Here is a 16,317-nt window from a genome sequence, read left to right as displayed (position 1 = left end):
TGAAGCGACGGCTGCGTGCGGTGGAGTGGGCTGTCTCGACGGTGCAGCAGCAGCGGCTGCGAAACAGTGGGAGTCCGACAAGGGCATAATCGGTGCAGGAGCAGTGACGACAACGGCGCTGCGGTACCGAGCGGGGTGTCGGAGGCGACGCGGGAGCAGCGACGACGATGTAGCAGCAGCGTCAGTGACGACGCAGCAGCATCGATGTCGGACTGCAGCAGCGTCCCTCCGTGAGCAGCCCCAAGAATGGACGAAATTAGGGTGTTCGTCCTATGCGTGACGCTCGCGCGGGTTCCACCCGCGCGACGTCGCATCGCCTCGTTCCGTGACTTCGATTTCCAAATTTAGTTAGGGTTTCCTAAATCCTAGTAACTAATTTGGAGAAAAATACAAAATTAGTTAGAGTTTCCTAAATCCTTGGAACTAATTTTGGATTGGATAAATTCAAGATTAGTTTTAGAATAAATATTGAATATATCTTAGGTGGATTATCTAAAGTTTAATTTTAATTAAATTATGGATTAGTTGAATTTTATCCTTATTTTATGGATTTATGGATTTGTATAGATTAAATTCTATCTAGATAAATCCTAGATAAATTAGGATAATTATAATTAATTTTATTTTATTTTGTCTTATGGATTTTTGCAGGATTTAATTCTATGTAAATAAATCCAAGATAGACTAGATAAATAATTAATTATGTTTGGATTTTATCCTTATTTTATGGATTTGGATAGATTTGATTCTATCTAGATAAATCCTAGATATATTTGGATAATAATTAATTTTATTTTGTCTTATGCATTTATATAGATTTAATTCTATGTGAATAAATCCTAGATAGACTAAGATAAATTTTAATTAAGTTTATCCGTATCTTGTAGATATTGATAGATTTATTTCTATCTAGAATACATCTTAGTAGATTTGGATATTAAAATCCATGTTTATCTTTATCTTGTGGATATTTATAGATTTAATTCTATTAAGAAAATATCCCTGTGATTTAGATAATTAAGTTTATCTATATCTTATAGATATTGATAGATTCATATCTATCTAGAATATATCTAAGTAGATTTAGATCATTATTAATCCAGTATTGTATTATCTTTTGGATTTAAGATAGATTTAGTTCTATCTAGTTAAATCCTAGTTGAATTAATTAATATTAATTCTAGTTTATCCTAATTTTATGGATCTAAATAGATTTATTTCTATTTAGAAAATATCCTAGATAAATTTGGATAAAGATAATACAAGATAATCCTAATCTAATTGGATTTTGATAAAGTTAATTTTATCTAGAATAAATCCTAATAGATATGATATATTCTAGTTTCTTATTCTAAATAATTTAAGATTTTCTTAAATCTTAGAGTGATTGGATTTTATCTTATGGATTTGGATAGATTTGTTTCTATCCTGAAATATCCTAGTACAATTTTGATAATGATAATCCAAGATCATTCTTATCTTGAATTTAAGGATTTGATTTTATTCTTATAAAATATAGAATAATCCCAAAAAGGATTTAGATAGATTCAACTCTATCTAGATAAATCCTAAATTAATTTGGATGGTCATTATCCAAGATAAATTTATCAAATCCGAAATTCATATTTTGGATAAGATAAGGAATTAATTATTTATTTAAATCTCCCTAGATTTATTAAATAATTTCAATAATTATCCAGTGTGATTAATTACCATGAAGTAAATAGATTTATCTATTTATTTGGTGTTAATATGGTTTAAGTGGATTATCTGCCCTTTCTGCTTATGTGATAATTATGCAAAAACCATGTTTAAAATGACTAAGCGATAATTACAACAGTGTGTTGTATATGGTCTCCATAAATTGGTCTATATATGAAGCAGTTTCTAATATTATCGCGACTCACCTTAGTGGGAGCAATAATACTACGAAATAGCAAGTTCATAAGATTAGACTTCTTAATAGTAATTGTTTAAACTAGAATCGAGTTTCTAATATTATCGCGACCCACCCTAGTGGGAGCCATAATCCTGTGAAATTGCAAGTTCATGTGTTTAAACATATTTATAAGATAGCTATGGAATTTTGTTAGTGGCGTACGACCTTCCCTTGAAGGAGTATCAAAACTGAAATGAAATTCCTAGATGCAAATATTTATGGTAAATGCTTAGGCAATATTTGGCGGCCATGCCACCTTAGTGGTCTCTGGACTATCTGTCTGTATTGTGACCAGGAAATTGTTGGAATCCGAATTTGTATGACCTCCCTAGAGGCGTACTTATTTTGGTTTTGACAGTTGCGAGATACATACATTGTTTTGTGGTTGTTTGCAATTATGTATCAAGCATAGTATGTGATAAATAGTTTTATTTCTTCTCAGCCAAAATTCTTAATAATGTCTGCGAACCTTAAAGAAATCAAACTCGAAGGCCAAAATTATGTAGACTGGAAATATAAAATGGATAAGATTCTCATTGCTGAAAACTTAAAGTTTGTATTCACCAGAGCGTTCGGGGTTCTCCAAGCTCGCTTCAACATTATCAAAGCCCCGGCTCGTACGTGGTTTATGGAGAATATGGTCGACATCATGTATACGTGTATAATCTTGCACAACATGATTGTCGCCGACGAAGGACCTTAGGCGGGAAATTGGTTCGACCCTGAAACCCCAGGAAGCTCTACCGCAAGTAGTTCGCCTCGCAGTGGAGTGCATCCGTCTATGCAAGATCGGTTGTCTATTCGGGCAAGGACACGTGATTCTACTGCCCACGCCTACCTCCAAGATGATCTAATGGAGCACATTTGGGCAAACTTTGGCAACCAGTAGAGTGCGCGGAAGAAATTAAATTATGTATTTTAAATATTTTTTAGGATTTTAATTATGTGTTTTTAAATTTTTTTTAGAATTTTAAGTTGTAATTTTATTTTATTTTATTTAATGAAGTGTGTTTTTATTAATTGAATTTGTTGGAAATAAAAATAAAAAATGAAATTGAATGAATAGTTAAGGGATAAGATGGTTAAGAGACGGTTAAGAGATGGAGGGTTGCAGGTGCTGTCTCTTAGTTAAGAGATCGAATGAAAAGTACATTTGAGCCCATGAATAGTGAAGAGATGAGACGGTTAAGAGACGGATAAGAGACAACGTTGCAGATGGCCTAATTTTTAGGGACCAAATAGGCTATAAATTTTTTTAAGGGACTATTAGTATATTTTTCGACAAAATCAGGGACCATTAGTGTAGTTAACTCTATTTTCTATAATAAGCCTAATATATTCCCAACTCTAATGATGTGTTGTGTCTCGTGTGATCCTTCACATCCAAGCCTCTAGCGTCTAGTTATTTAAACCATTTTATGATTTTATAATTCTTTATCTCCAACAACAATTAAATTAGTAAGTATACGAACCAAATTGGCATTCAAATAAATGCATTGCACAATGGTAGAAGAATCTTGATATCAAGTACTGGCATTATTCCAAATCAAAGATGACAAAAACATATTTGTCACACAAAAAACATAAATACCAATAAACATATAATAAAGTAATAACCCCACTCTTATGCCCATCTATCATTTCCCATTCACTCATCATCACCTCCTCTACTCCACCCACCCAGTTATTTCTTCACTCCACAGCAAAATACAGAAATGGCTATCTCAATCTTCATTTCCAATTTTACCCCTATAACCCTCCTCTATTTCCTCCTCCTACCCTCCCCCATTTCCTCCCTCAACATCACCCTCCTCCTCTCCTCCTATCCCTCCTTCTCCGCCTTCAATTCCCTCCTCTCCACCACCGGCATCGCCTCCGATCTCACCTCCCGCTCCTCCCTCACCCTCCTCGCCGTCCCCAATTCCCTCCTCCACTCCCCCTCCGCCCCCAACATCGCCGACGTCCTCCGCTACCACGTCCTCCTCGAATACCTCTCCCTTCCCGACATCCGCCGCATCCCTCCCGCCGGCAAGCTCGTCGCCACTCTCCTTCAAACCACCGGCCGCGCCGCTGCCAATTCAGGCTCCGTCAAGATCACCGTCGACTCCTCCGCCTCAATTACATTCCACTCCCCTGCCTCCACCGCCACCCTCCTCTCCCCAATCAAAACCCTACCTTACAACATCTCGATCCTCTCCCTCAATTCGCTCCTCATCCCCGCTGATCCTGATCTGGCAGCCTCGGAGACGCGCGCCCCGCTCGGCCTCAACATCACCACCACGCTTATCAACGGCCACGATTTCAACGTCGCGGCGGCAATGCTCGCCGCGTCGGGGGTGATTTCGGAATTCGAGGCGGACGAAGGCGGCGCCGGGATCACGATGTTCGTCCCCACCGACGAGGCCTTCGCTGACCTCCCGCCGTCGGCCAAATTCCAGTCGCTGCCGGCGGATCGGAAGGCGGCGGTGCTCAGATTCCACGTGCTCCACTCTTACTACCCGCTTGGATCGCTGGAGTCGATCGTGAACCCGGTCCAGCCCACGCTCGCTACGGAGCAGAACGGGGCGGGTAGCTTCACACTCAACATCTCCCGGGTTAACGGATCCGTTGGAATCGACACCGGAATCGTGCAGGCGTCGGTGACGCAGACGGTTTTCGATCAGAACCCAATCGCAATTTTCGGGGTTTCGAGAGTGCTGTTGCCGCGGGAATTTTTCGGGAGGGATCCGATCGAGATCTACAAGCCTAGTGTCGGTGGAGCTCCGCCGCCTGATATTGCGATGTCACCGGAGAATTACGATCCGGCAAATCGATTGTCGGCGGCGGTGGCGGGCGGAGGAGTGGGGATTTTGTGGAGGTTTTGGGGATTGTGGTGTACAGGAATATTTTTACTTTCGTATCAGTTAAATTAAAATTGTAATTAATTATAAAGAGAAGAGAAAATTAGTAGTAACATGGAGAATCATTGATGAGGCTCTCAGTAAAGGGGAATTTGATTTAAACTCAGATGAATGTGGTGACCAATTTTGGTTTGGAATAAGGCGAATTATTTATTGTACAATTTTGGAGACTAGATTTTGTTGTACAATTTTTGTTTTAAATGCATATTCCTCGGCTGCTTGTACTATTTTCGTTTGTTTTTCTGCAAAAGCTATATGTAAGAGTATCCGCAGTGTTGATTGCTGGGACGGACGCCGTCAGTGCCGCTGGCACGGCAACGCGCTGTCTACTGCTGCGCTCTTGTCGCTGGCACGACGCTGCTCACTATATGTGGCGCGACGGGATTGGCCAACGGCATTGCAGTTGGCATTTCAAATTTTTTTTAAAATTCAAATTTAATTTAAAAAATCGTTTTTAAATAAAAAATATTTCTCCACTTCCCAATAAATTATATCCTTTTTCTCCCCACTTAATTTATTTTTCAATTTTTTTCCTCCAAAATTCACATTTTCATCTATAAATACCTCCACTTCCACACAAAAAAATTCTCACCACACTACACAATTCTCATCTAAATTCTCTCATCAATTCTCAATCTTTCACTCTTACAAAAAAAATGTCCGGCTCCGTCGATCACCCTTCCGACTCCCGCAGTTGGAACCACGAATTCTCTCATCTAAAGTGCCAGGGGTATTACCTCCAGGAAGATCAGTCGGCGGGGAGCGGCAGGAGCGAGCTCGACATCATCAGTGCCGCGTTGGCAACCTACCAATCCCAACATTACAAACTGTTCAAGTACCTAAGCGCTTGACAGGAGGTGCATATACATCTGAAGTATAAGGGAGACGTATCATCCTTCTCCAGCTCCTCCAGCAAACGGTCGAGGTCGGTATCCCTATCCGACGCCGGCGAGGATGAGGTGGCTAGCCAGCTTACCGGCCGCAAGGAAGGAAGAAGGCGACGGCCAACCGTCGTCGCGCTGCGACTCCATCCGTCCCGGCTCCCGCTCCCTTTATGCCACCTCAAACCCCCACCAACTCGTTGTGGACCCTTTTGGCTCAACTCAATTTGGCCGATAGGTTTCGGATGACTACCGAGCAACTTGATTCACATTTGGCAATGATACGGGGTCTCCGAAAAACATTGGGGATATGGCCAGAGGACTAGTCTTCCACGGGGGTTAGCCTTTAATTATGTAATGTTTAATTTGTAGGATTTTAATTATGTATTTTTATATTTTTTTGGATTTTAATAATGTAATTTTTATATTTTAATGTATTTTTATATTGTAGAAATGTTTTTAGTAATTGAAGCATTTAAATTAAATAATGGAATAGTGGAATCCTTAAGCATGTTCTTGCGGAAGTGCATGAATGTGAATTTTGTGATGTTGGGAAAGAGTAGGGAGTAAAAAATTAATAAAAGTAGGTACGGGCCACATCTATGCTCTTTTGCAAGAGCATGGATGTGGATGAGCTTGAGAACGTTTCTCATCATCTCTTTGTTACTTTTGATTTTGTTTCAGTTTTTGGTACATAAACGGCATACTAATTACTAAAAGTTGACTTTAGAAGATATTTTTTTACTTGTAACAACAATATACTATTGTGTACAGTAAGATCACCAAAAAATTTATGCCCGGTGAATTTGGTGTATGTTTTGTGACAACTGACAAAACATTGAATAAATGGGTCGGATCATTAATGCACTCCATTTACCCATCCAAGGATATATTCAATCAATCTTGGATCTTAAATGGGCAGGATCATAAATGTGTAATTTCTTGTTTTGCTTCTTGGTGTGGGTTAATTATTGACGACTATAGTCTATTTTTGTTACTAAATGTACAATCGTTTTGTATTTTAGTTTAAAATATTATCGTCTTAAATATTACAAATTAATCCATTTTAAGCGAAAAAATGAAGGCTTTATTAAATTTTAACAATTAACTAATTTGACATGATTATTCAATTGAATTGGTCCTAAACATACACCATATTTTTTTGAGTCCTAAACATACACCATATTTTTTTGTTAAATTGATCCTCAACGTTATACTCTTGCTTTTATTTTTATAATATATTTGATTAACTTAACAAATAAATTTAATTATTTTTTTAAAAAATAAATATTAATTTGTAAAAAATTATTGTATATTTAATTATGAATGTGAAAAAGAATCAACTAATTAAGGGAAAGTAACATATAAAATCAAGTTGCATTGAGTCCTCCTCTACCGGCACAACAAGATTGCGATTTTTAATAGACTTGATCTCCATTTTGACTAAGAGTTCCTCTCCAATACGAGAAAATATTCAGTAGACCTTCCACGCCAAAGTGTCATTATGAGGTGGTGTACTCAACCATTTAATTTTTGACAAACGGAAACATAAATGACTAGACATGCCAACTAGTAAAAGTATTTTTAGAAGATATTTACTAGATCACTTTTACATAATATTGCATAATCTTAATTCTTAAAATATGAAAATTGTCAATATTTTCTTCATATATAAATATATTGGCACACTTATATAGTTAAAATTTATTTTTTATTTTCATATTAAGCTACTAAGTAAATATATAACCTATTTAATGCATTAAAATCTTAAAGAAAATTATTAAACCACTTTTATTGAATATTGTATAATCTTAAAATATAAAAATTGCTAGTAATATTTTTCCTCCTATATATAAATATATTTACGCACTTAAATAATTATAATTTAATTTTTACTCATATTGAGTTACTAAGTACATATAACTCTTTAAAGCACTAAAAATAGAAATATTAAATTATGATCATGCTTTTTATTTGTGTGCATTTTCACTTACATATATATTTTTATGTATATAAATATATAAGAAAAAGAAAATTATAATCATAAAATTTAAATTATACTAACAAAGTGTTGTACTCCGTGATCGTACTTAGTTTTTATTGTTGTCAAAAGATGATGAATATATATAAAATATTATTATTGTATTATATATATAAGTATGTAGTGTATACATAGGAGGTAAAAAAAAATTGATAATTTCAATATTAAAAATTATGCATTATTCTATAAAAGTGATTTAATGCATATCTTCTACTCCATAAAAGTGGTTTAATGAATATCTTCTAAAAATAACTCTATTAGTTGGCATGTCTAGTTGGATGTGAGCTATTTATTTTTTCATTTGTCAAAAAATAAATGGTTGAGTACACCACTTCATAATGGCAACTTGGTGTGGAAGGTCCACTGAATATTTTCTCAATACGAGACACACCAAATGAACAACCTAGCTCGACTAGGAAATTATCATCCTAAATTTCCTTATTCTGATACCTAACAATTACTACTTTCCTTTGTCCCAGCTAAGTTCGGGCAAAACTTTTAGGCACAAAAGATTAAGAAATTGTATTAAATGGATTAAATAAACATAAAATAGAATAGAAAGGAAGAAAAAATGATAAGATAAAATAAAAGTAATTAAAATATTTTGTTTTTAGTTAAAAAAAATAATGACTGTGTTCGAACGTTTTTTCAAAAGTACAACTCAATTAAGTTGTGATCGATGGAGCTGAATATCAATAAACTGAATCAAAAGCTTTCTCTATATAGCAATTAGAGCTAATATAAAAAATATTGTTAATACATTAAATAATTGATCAAAAAATTGATTGGTGGCGCTAACTTCCATGCGTATAAGATCAAATAATTTGTTGTGTTCCATTATTTTAAGTTGAAAATTTTAATTTACTCTCTCATATTTAAGATCTGATAACCCTGAGCCATGCTGATGTCAGTACATTAAATTGAAATATACTTGGATAAATACTTAATTTGGACCAAATAATAATATAGCCATTGGCCATAATTTCACTTAACTGAAAAAAAATATATAGCTAACTGATGAGCTCGTTTCAATGCATGTGTTTTGTGGTAAAACTGCATCAAATTTTGTAACTAACGTCCAGTTTTGAGCCAAGTATGTGTAAAAATCTGCTATATTCAGAAAATGAGTTGATTAACTGGGCGGACAAATGGATCATGAGAAGGAGTCAGAATTGTTGCGCTAATGGATCAAGTTGGAGCAAATGACATGCAGCGGGAGCACCTAATGAGAAGACTGATGTGTCGCACAAGAAAGATCCTCAAGGGCAAAGGGTAAAGCAGACTTTTCAGAGAATAAATGTCCTAGGGATCAAGACCTCACGCCTTCCTATAAATGGACATAGAGAAGGAGGAAAGAGGCAGCTTTGAACGGTGACACTCATTAGTTTTCAGCTCTCTTCTAGAGCTGGAATTGGGAGCTCTCAACACTTCATCTTCCTGTTTTCCATCGCACACACACTTGGTCCTGTTTTAGTTTAGTTTAGTGGTAGTTTGGTGTTGGTTTTATGCACTTTTATCTTTCGGTTCTGTTATTTCGCTTCGAGAAGAAGCGATGAAACAATTTCATGCTTTCGTTGTTTGTTTTCAATTTACTTTTGATGTTGTCGACTCTTTGATGTTTTGATTCAGTAGATTTGAAGTTATGATTTCGGTTCAGTTGAAATGTTCTGTTTCCATGCATGAATTTTCTGATCTGTTTTGATTTTCGTTTGATGTCGCATGTCTTGGCTCAAAATGTCTTGTTTCATTTTGATTTAGTTAGATCTGAGTTTTCTGTTCAAGTTTCTGTCTCGTTGTAAAGGAAATCATGAGTAATCGGTCCAGGAAGATTAGATCTAGTAGTTGATGTTTTATTTCTGCATGATTATGGGTTAGTTTCTTGCTCACGTAATCGTAGTTTAGATTTTAGGAGTAGAATTAAATTTACAAGTTGTTATGATGTTTCGTCTTTCGTAGCTTTTCAGATCTGCTTTTTACTCTGTTTTTTATGTTGATTCGGTGAAGAAGATGAAGTTGTTAAAAAGTTTTTACTTTATTGTACACTTTACAGGGGACTGACAGTCCCCCGTTTATTCTGTTTGCCCGTTTCGGGAAAGTTTAGTTGAGTTGATCAAGTAGTTTTAGTTTCGTCTAGTAAGTTGATCAATTTAGTTAGTTTAATCTCTCAAGTCAAGTAGTTAACTTAATCCACTCCTAGAAAGCGTGGCCGCAACCATTCCAATTCCGTGTCCAACAACAAATGTCAAACACATCATCTCTGTGGGATCGATCCTTACTTCCCTAACGTCATCTTTGTGGGATCGATAAACTAAGAGAATGAAGGAGAGCACACAGAGAGAAGCAAGTTTTCACTAACTTTGTGAAGTAAATAGGCCATATTCTTTTTAGATGCAGGAAATGTAAGTTAAGTAAATATTCAAGAGAAAATATAATGTTTTAAGTATTATTTAAACTTTGCCAATAAGACATATCTCAACTCTTAAGTACACTTTCTCACGTCTGTGTGCTGTATAAATGTCCCACGTGTATACTATAGTGGCCTCGTCTACATCTGGTGGTGCATTTCTTCAACTGATTACATGTGATTTAGACAAAAAATTTATTTTATGCCCCATGTCTTGACTTATAAGGTTAAAGAGACTACTACTGCTTTTCTTTTTACAAATTCATCAACTATCAATTTCTTGATTTTACTGAACAGATTTAGTTCTATTTGCGATTTGCCCATACATTTATTTAAGATTTGTAGACTGCAATAGGTTACACCGAAATCAACCTAATTAATTAGTAGTAATAGATTTTGTTTAACCTATCTATAGATGCAGCTCCGAGCAGTTGGTAATTGTTAGGTAGAGGGTCAAATTGGTTGCATCATCTTTTATAGAAAAGCTTGACGTTTTCTTCTTTCATTGTACCGATTCTATTAAAAAAAAGATCAATTAGGATGATATGAAGAAAATGTCAATGCTAGGAAGCACATACTGAAGATGAACCCAAAACCTACATTTCATGATTTCAAGAAACAAGCTTCGTTCATACTCAAGGAGAAGATCAAAACTGCCCGTTTAGCCCTCACCGATGTCACACCGGCCCAGTTGTAAGTCCTCCTCTCTTCTATCCTTAGATTATTTCAATTTGTATTCATATATGTCATGTTACGTTCCAATATACATAAAAGACATGATTTATTTTGTCACTAGATTGGCTGAGGAAGCTACAAACGGGGATCCGGGCGGGCCGGATACCCGAGCACTTAAGATGATATCGAAAGCGGCTTTTGAAGTCGATGATTATTGGAGAATCGTGGAAATTCTTCATAAAAGGTGTATTGAGGTTTTCTTGATCATCGTCTTCAATTAGTATTTATTTGACTATTGAATATTGATGGTTTAGTTTAAACTTTTCTTTTTTCATGTTTTTTTATTTTCAGATTGGTAAGATTTGATAAGAGAAATTGGAGGGCTTCTTACAAAGCTTTGATTGTAGTAGACTACTTGTTGACTCATGGGCCTGAGAGTGTTGCACAGGAGTTTCAAAAGGAAAGAGATGTTATTACCGAAATAGGACGCTTTCAACATGTTGATGAAAAGGGGTATTTATGTTTGATTCGTTGCATATTAGTTCATTACATGTCATGTTAATTTGTTGAGGGATGATGATATATGGAGTAACTATTTTTGTGTAGATTTAATTGGGGTTTGAATGTGAGGAGGAAATGCGATAGAATATTGAGGTTGCTTGAAAAAGGGCCTCTTCTGAAAGAGGAGAGAGACAAGGCTAGAAAGATATCAAGAGGGATTGAAGGATTTGGTAGCTTCTGCATTAGAACTTCATCAACTCATCAAGAATCATCATCAAAAACATTTGAAAGATGCAATTCTCAGTTCAATAATGGAGATGTTTCCACACTCGTTAACACAAGGACAGACGATCCATCTCCGAGTTTGAGCAAAGAAAGTTCGATAACTGAAACATATGGTATCCGAAATATTATTCTTGGGGAGACGTCTAAGCCCATGTTAAATGAACAGAGGAGCGAGTTGTCTGCGATATATACAAAAACATCGGTTGAAGACCTTCATCCGTTCGATGAAACAGAACACCTAACGTCTCAGTCACTGCTTTCAGTTGCACATACTGACATATGATCAAAATGTCAATTGTAGGATGATTTAATTGGTGGTGTGTTTGTACTTGTACCATGATAATTTTATCATCGTTGAGTTTCAAATTTGTCCTTGTGATCGAGCTACCCAGGTCCCAGAAGACATGTTTCCTTTGCAAGATTCTTTTTCTAGGCATGGTGAACACATGACAATACCTGTGCGTGTGCGTGTGCGAAGCATAGCATCTCTTCGTTTCATTTCTATTTACAAAAGTTTGATTTGATTTGATTTGATTGTCTGTAACACCTAGTATAGCAGCTTATTGCCATAATAGAATAGTTATCAAACACTCAGATACAATTCTCAACACTTTAATATGTCTAATAATAAAACTCATTTTACTTTAGTATAAATAATATGGAAAAATATTTATTAGTTAAAGTTACATAAGAACAGAACAAATCTTACTTAGAATTGACCTTATTTCACCCATAAGGTCAATTTTATTGACGGTCATCCTCATCGCAGTTATGTTCCAAGTCATTTTCATTTGTCCTAACATCCATATGAGCATAAAAAGTCTGATCAAATATTACTAATACCATTCGTGATTTCTCCCCTAAACAGATCAAACTCATGAATTCCCTATCTATGTTATCAATCATTCCCTAAGTTAGCCATCGACCTTGATCTTCCGATGCCGGTGCCAAATCAATCTCTAATATATAACCTTTCAAATTTAGTAAGGTGTTTCATTGCGCTTCAACTTGTTGCATCTATATAGATGTAAAGATGTTAGAGATGAGAGGTTCTTAAGCCATTGGGGCAATTCTTCTACCCCTAAATTCTCCAAATCTAACATATCAAGGGCAGTGAGATGTTGGATTGATTGGGGCAGCCACTCCCAATTTTCCATCCCCTTCAAAGTTAAGTAATGAAGCCATCTGGTAATTCTCTCAACACACCACATTTTGATATGTACAAAAATGAGAGATTCTGATTGTTATACAATATCCATTCTGGCAGACAATCCAATCGATCTAACTCTTCTATTTGGAGTGATGTTAAATGATTGAACCAAGCATTTATGAGCCTCACCTTCTTCAATCTTTTCAAAGAAACAGACTTGAGATTAGGCAAGTGCTCCAGCGTTGGGATTTCCTCAATTTCTGAGCACCCAATGAGTTCTATTCCAATCAAGTTATCAAGTGGTACCAATGATCCTTGAGGCCCATCACGTGCTACCATCTTCTCATCCCACGTTGGAAATCGTATGCCTTTAAATCCTGAAATCTCCAACTTTTTCAGATTTGAATGAGGTTGGATGCCTTCCAATACACTCTCATCATTTGTTTCATCTTCTCTACCATCACTCCATCTAAACGCCAACTTAAATAAGTTTGGTTTCTGAAATATATTTGCTTTCAGAGCCTCTTCCTTATCATGCACCATCTCCAGATCTTGAATCTCTACTGATCCTGTGAGATTCTTCAAACTTCCGAGCTCTTCAATTTGGAAGCCCTTCTCTTTGCCTACTGTGAAGCAACGCAGTGTATGGAGACTAGTTAATCTCCCAATCTCCGCCGACAACTTTATTTGAGAATAGATATAAAGATGCCTTAAGTTAAACATATACTCCCTCCATCCCATAACAGATGTCACACTTTCCTTTTTAGTTTGTCCCACAAAAGATATCGCATTTCCTCTTTTGGAAAAAGTTTCCTCTCACATCAATTATAAAATTATATTTTCTCTTACCACTTAACACACAAAACATCTCCTAAAATCTCGTACCATCTCCCAAGTATGTCATCTTCTTTAGGACGGAGGAAGTGTACTTCACTGTACTTGGCAGATTCTCTAACTTCCAACATGCTCTTAATGTTTGCAAGTGATGGAGTTTACCAATCCATTTCGGCAAGTTTACAATTTTTATGTCATAAATATTCAGATTTCTCAAATGTACCATTTCCCTAATTGAATTGGGGAACTCTTTATAATCACCAAAAAGAGTCAGATAATGCAGACATTGAAAGTTTGAGAATATAGTACCAGGAATTCCACCTTTCAAGAATAATGTAAGCAAATGTTTGGCCACATTTTTTGGAATAGGACTTGATTCTTCTTCAAGAAACTTGTATCGAACTACAATACTGTCGTCTGCATTATTGGATACGACAGAAGATGCAAGATCATGCATCACACAACTTTCCACATTTCCATAATCATCTTTCATTGCAACTTGCAACAAAGAGTTCTGTAGAAGCACATTAAAAAACATGTTGCCCACGAACTCCATATAATCTCTTCGGCTTGGTTGAAGAAACTCTTCTGCCATCTATAGTTCAATCAACTCCTCCTCCTTGATTTCCCGACCTTTGGGGAAAATCGAACAAAACGTGAAGCACTTCTTGAGCGATGGTGAAGAGAGGTGATCATAGCTCAATTTCAATATTTTAAAGATATTTTCACCTCCTTTAGCATTTGAAAACCAATTTTCATTGATGAAGCGCCACTCTTCTTCAGACTTACCGCGAAGCACTCCCCCGACTACATGGGCAGCTAAGGGCATACCCTGACATCTTTTAGCAATCTTTCTTCCAATCATCTCGAATCGTGATGGAACTTCACCATTTTCATCAAAAGTTTTGACTTTGATTATGGACCAGCAATCTTCATCTGATAAGCCTTTCAAATGATGAAAATGAAATGGGTTAACAATAGAAGCAACTTTTTCACTTCTGGTGGTGATGATAATGCAATTTCCGTTGGTAGAAATGGAGTTTATAAAGTCTTCCCATTTCGAAACATCATCAAGAACAAGGAGATAAGTTTTACCCTTAAGAGCTTCTTGAAGCTTTTCTAGAATATCATCTCTGCTCTCAACTCTAGCCTTAAGAGCTTCTTGAAGCTTTTCCAGAATATCATCTTTGTTCTCAACTCCATCACTAGCCTTTTTAGTTACCTTATAAAGTATTTTGTTGAAAAGACTAATTGCATCAAAAGTTTGAGAAACATGAACCCAAATAAGTGATCCGAATTGGATCAAGACTGAACGAATCCGTCTCAGCGGAAGTATGAGCAACAGCAGCAGGTGGTGCATTCACAACCATGCTTTGAACGCCGAGCTCTGTTGCCCTTTTGTTCATACACTCAAAAGTAGCATTGATTTGTTTGATTGTATCACGCCGACGCAAAATTCCATTAAAGGATGAGAAGCATGATAGTACCTTATCCTTGGATGATTTCATCTTGTTTACTTTTTTATGGAGAAGATGATAGTTGAGTTCATCCAAGACGTTGTCAGCATCGAAAGCCACGGCTTCAAGCTCCCTCAACCAGATCTTGACAGCATCTTGGGTGATGGATTTCTTCTCGGCATCATTCAAGTAGGCTTGAATCATCCCCAAAGTCCTCTGCAGCTGCTGGGCATCTTCATAGAGAGTACTCATCCTTGAAAAAGGTTGATGAGGTTTTGGACAAGAGTACTCATCCATGGTTTCGCAGAGATAGATCTAGACAGAGAAAATGCTTTTGCAAGTTTATCTTTGAGATAAGGAATGCTTGTGAAATTTGTGAACGATATGCAAATAATCTTCTCACTCCTGCATTATGATTCTCCCTCATCAAATTATCAGTTATTCCCACCACTTTTGCTTTCTTTCTCTTTCAAGCATAAAGCAATGTGTATAAAGTTGAAAAGTAAAGGGCTAATACTATTTACACACATTGCTTCATCTTGACCACAGCAGTCAATAACTTGGTGAAATTGTTAGGAATTCTTGTATTCATCTAATGAGCGCAGCGGAAATTGCAGACAAGAATAACAGATCTAGATTCATAATCATATTGCAAGTTGAGCACGTAATACACAACGGAACTAAATCTTACTTGTTGTTGTGTTTTCTTCTACGATTGTGTCCTGCAAGTTGAATCCACTACTATCGAGGTCCACGTGTATTCTGATCCGATGCAGGAACAATTCCTCGGTACAATCGCTCTATAGAGAAAGCTAGGAATTCTCTACAAAGCTTTACGTATTTTCTCTCTAATGTTACGATATTTCTCATCTCCCACAATGGAGAATAAATAACCATTATATAGACAAATAGTCATTAGGGTTTCATGATTGTTGGGCTTATGGACTAATTATAATGGTAGCCCAACTATAATTATTTAATCCATATTAATCTAATCTAGCCCATATCCTTTCAATCTCCCACTTGGACTAGCATTAGATATAATACGCAGTTCCAACTTTGTACCCTTGAGCGGATCAAAATACACTTATAGTGTGACCCTTTAGGCCCTCATTATCGACGACGATCTAATCGAAGTCTGCACAAAACTCCTAGACTGCGTTGGCAGCGTAGCTCGATATATGACAGGCGTTTACGTGAATTCGGTAAACAAGCCTTTACACAAAGTTTATAGTAATATCCTTTCATTC

At 36.3% G+C, this 16,317-nt stretch overlaps 3 protein-coding genes across 3 annotated transcripts; 2 read left to right on the top strand and 1 right to left on the bottom strand.

The window, feature by feature from the left end:
• The first annotated feature begins 3,453 nt into the window (after positions 1-3,453).
• Positions 3,454-5,044, top strand: LOC121795667 (fasciclin-like arabinogalactan protein 4). The gene has a single exon (XM_042194227.1). The coding sequence runs from the start codon at positions 3,655-3,657 to the stop codon at positions 4,849-4,851; it is 1,197 nt and encodes a 398-aa protein (XP_042050161.1). The 5' UTR covers positions 3,454-3,654; the 3' UTR covers positions 4,852-5,044.
• A 5,414-nt stretch (positions 5,045-10,458) lies between these two features.
• Positions 10,459-11,994, top strand: LOC121742037 (clathrin interactor EPSIN 1-like). Its single transcript, XM_042135057.1, has 4 exons — positions 10,459-10,858; positions 10,962-11,084; positions 11,192-11,353; positions 11,447-11,994. Exons 1-4 carry the CDS (start codon positions 10,749-10,751, stop codon positions 11,907-11,909), a joined length of 858 nt encoding a protein of 285 aa, XP_041990991.1. The 5' UTR covers positions 10,459-10,748; the 3' UTR covers positions 11,910-11,994.
• An 800-nt stretch (positions 11,995-12,794) lies between these two features.
• LOC121793868 (putative disease resistance protein RGA1) lies at positions 12,795-14,205 on the bottom strand. Its single transcript, XM_042191928.1, has 2 exons — positions 13,834-14,205; positions 12,795-13,457 (listed from the first exon to the last, which is right to left on the bottom strand). The coding sequence occupies exons 1-2, from the start codon at positions 14,203-14,205 to the stop codon at positions 12,795-12,797; spliced, it is 1,035 nt and encodes a 344-aa protein (XP_042047862.1).
• Positions 14,206-16,317: the final 2,112 nt, after the last annotated feature.

The sequence above is a fragment of the Salvia splendens genome, chromosome 1, assembly GCF_004379255.2.
Source record: "Salvia splendens isolate huo1 chromosome 1, SspV2, whole genome shotgun sequence".
In the NCBI taxonomy this organism is placed as follows: Eukaryota; Viridiplantae; Streptophyta; class Magnoliopsida; order Lamiales; family Lamiaceae; genus Salvia; species Salvia splendens.
This window is presented reverse-complemented; position numbering and strand designations above follow the sequence as displayed.

What these genes read in the sequence shown, in the direction of transcription:
- LOC121795667 (XM_042194227.1), top strand. Translation starts at nt 3,655, where the DNA reads ATGGCTATCTCAATCTTCATTTCCAATTTTACCCCTATAACCCTCCTC.
- LOC121742037 (XM_042135057.1), top strand. Translation starts at nt 10,749, where the DNA reads ATGAACCCAAAACCTACATTTCATGATTTCAAGAAACAAGCTTCGTTC. An exon ending in GATGTCACACCGGCCCAGTT is followed by an intron (nt 10,859 to 10,961) that starts GTAAGTCCTCCT and finishes TTTTGTCACTAG; the next exon opens with ATTGGCTGAGGAAGCTACAA. An exon ending in CAACATGTTGATGAAAAGGG is followed by an intron (nt 11,354 to 11,446) that starts GTATTTATGTTT and finishes ATTTTTGTGTAG; the next exon opens with ATTTAATTGGGGTTTGAATG.
- LOC121793868 (XM_042191928.1), bottom strand. Translation starts at nt 14,205, where the DNA reads ATGGCAGAAGAGTTTCTTCAACCAAGCCGAAGAGATTATATGGAGTTC. An exon ending in CCAATTCAATTAGGGAAATG is followed by an intron (nt 13,458 to 13,833) that starts GTACATTTGAGA and finishes TCTCAAATAAAG; the next exon opens with TTGTCGGCGGAGATTGGGAG.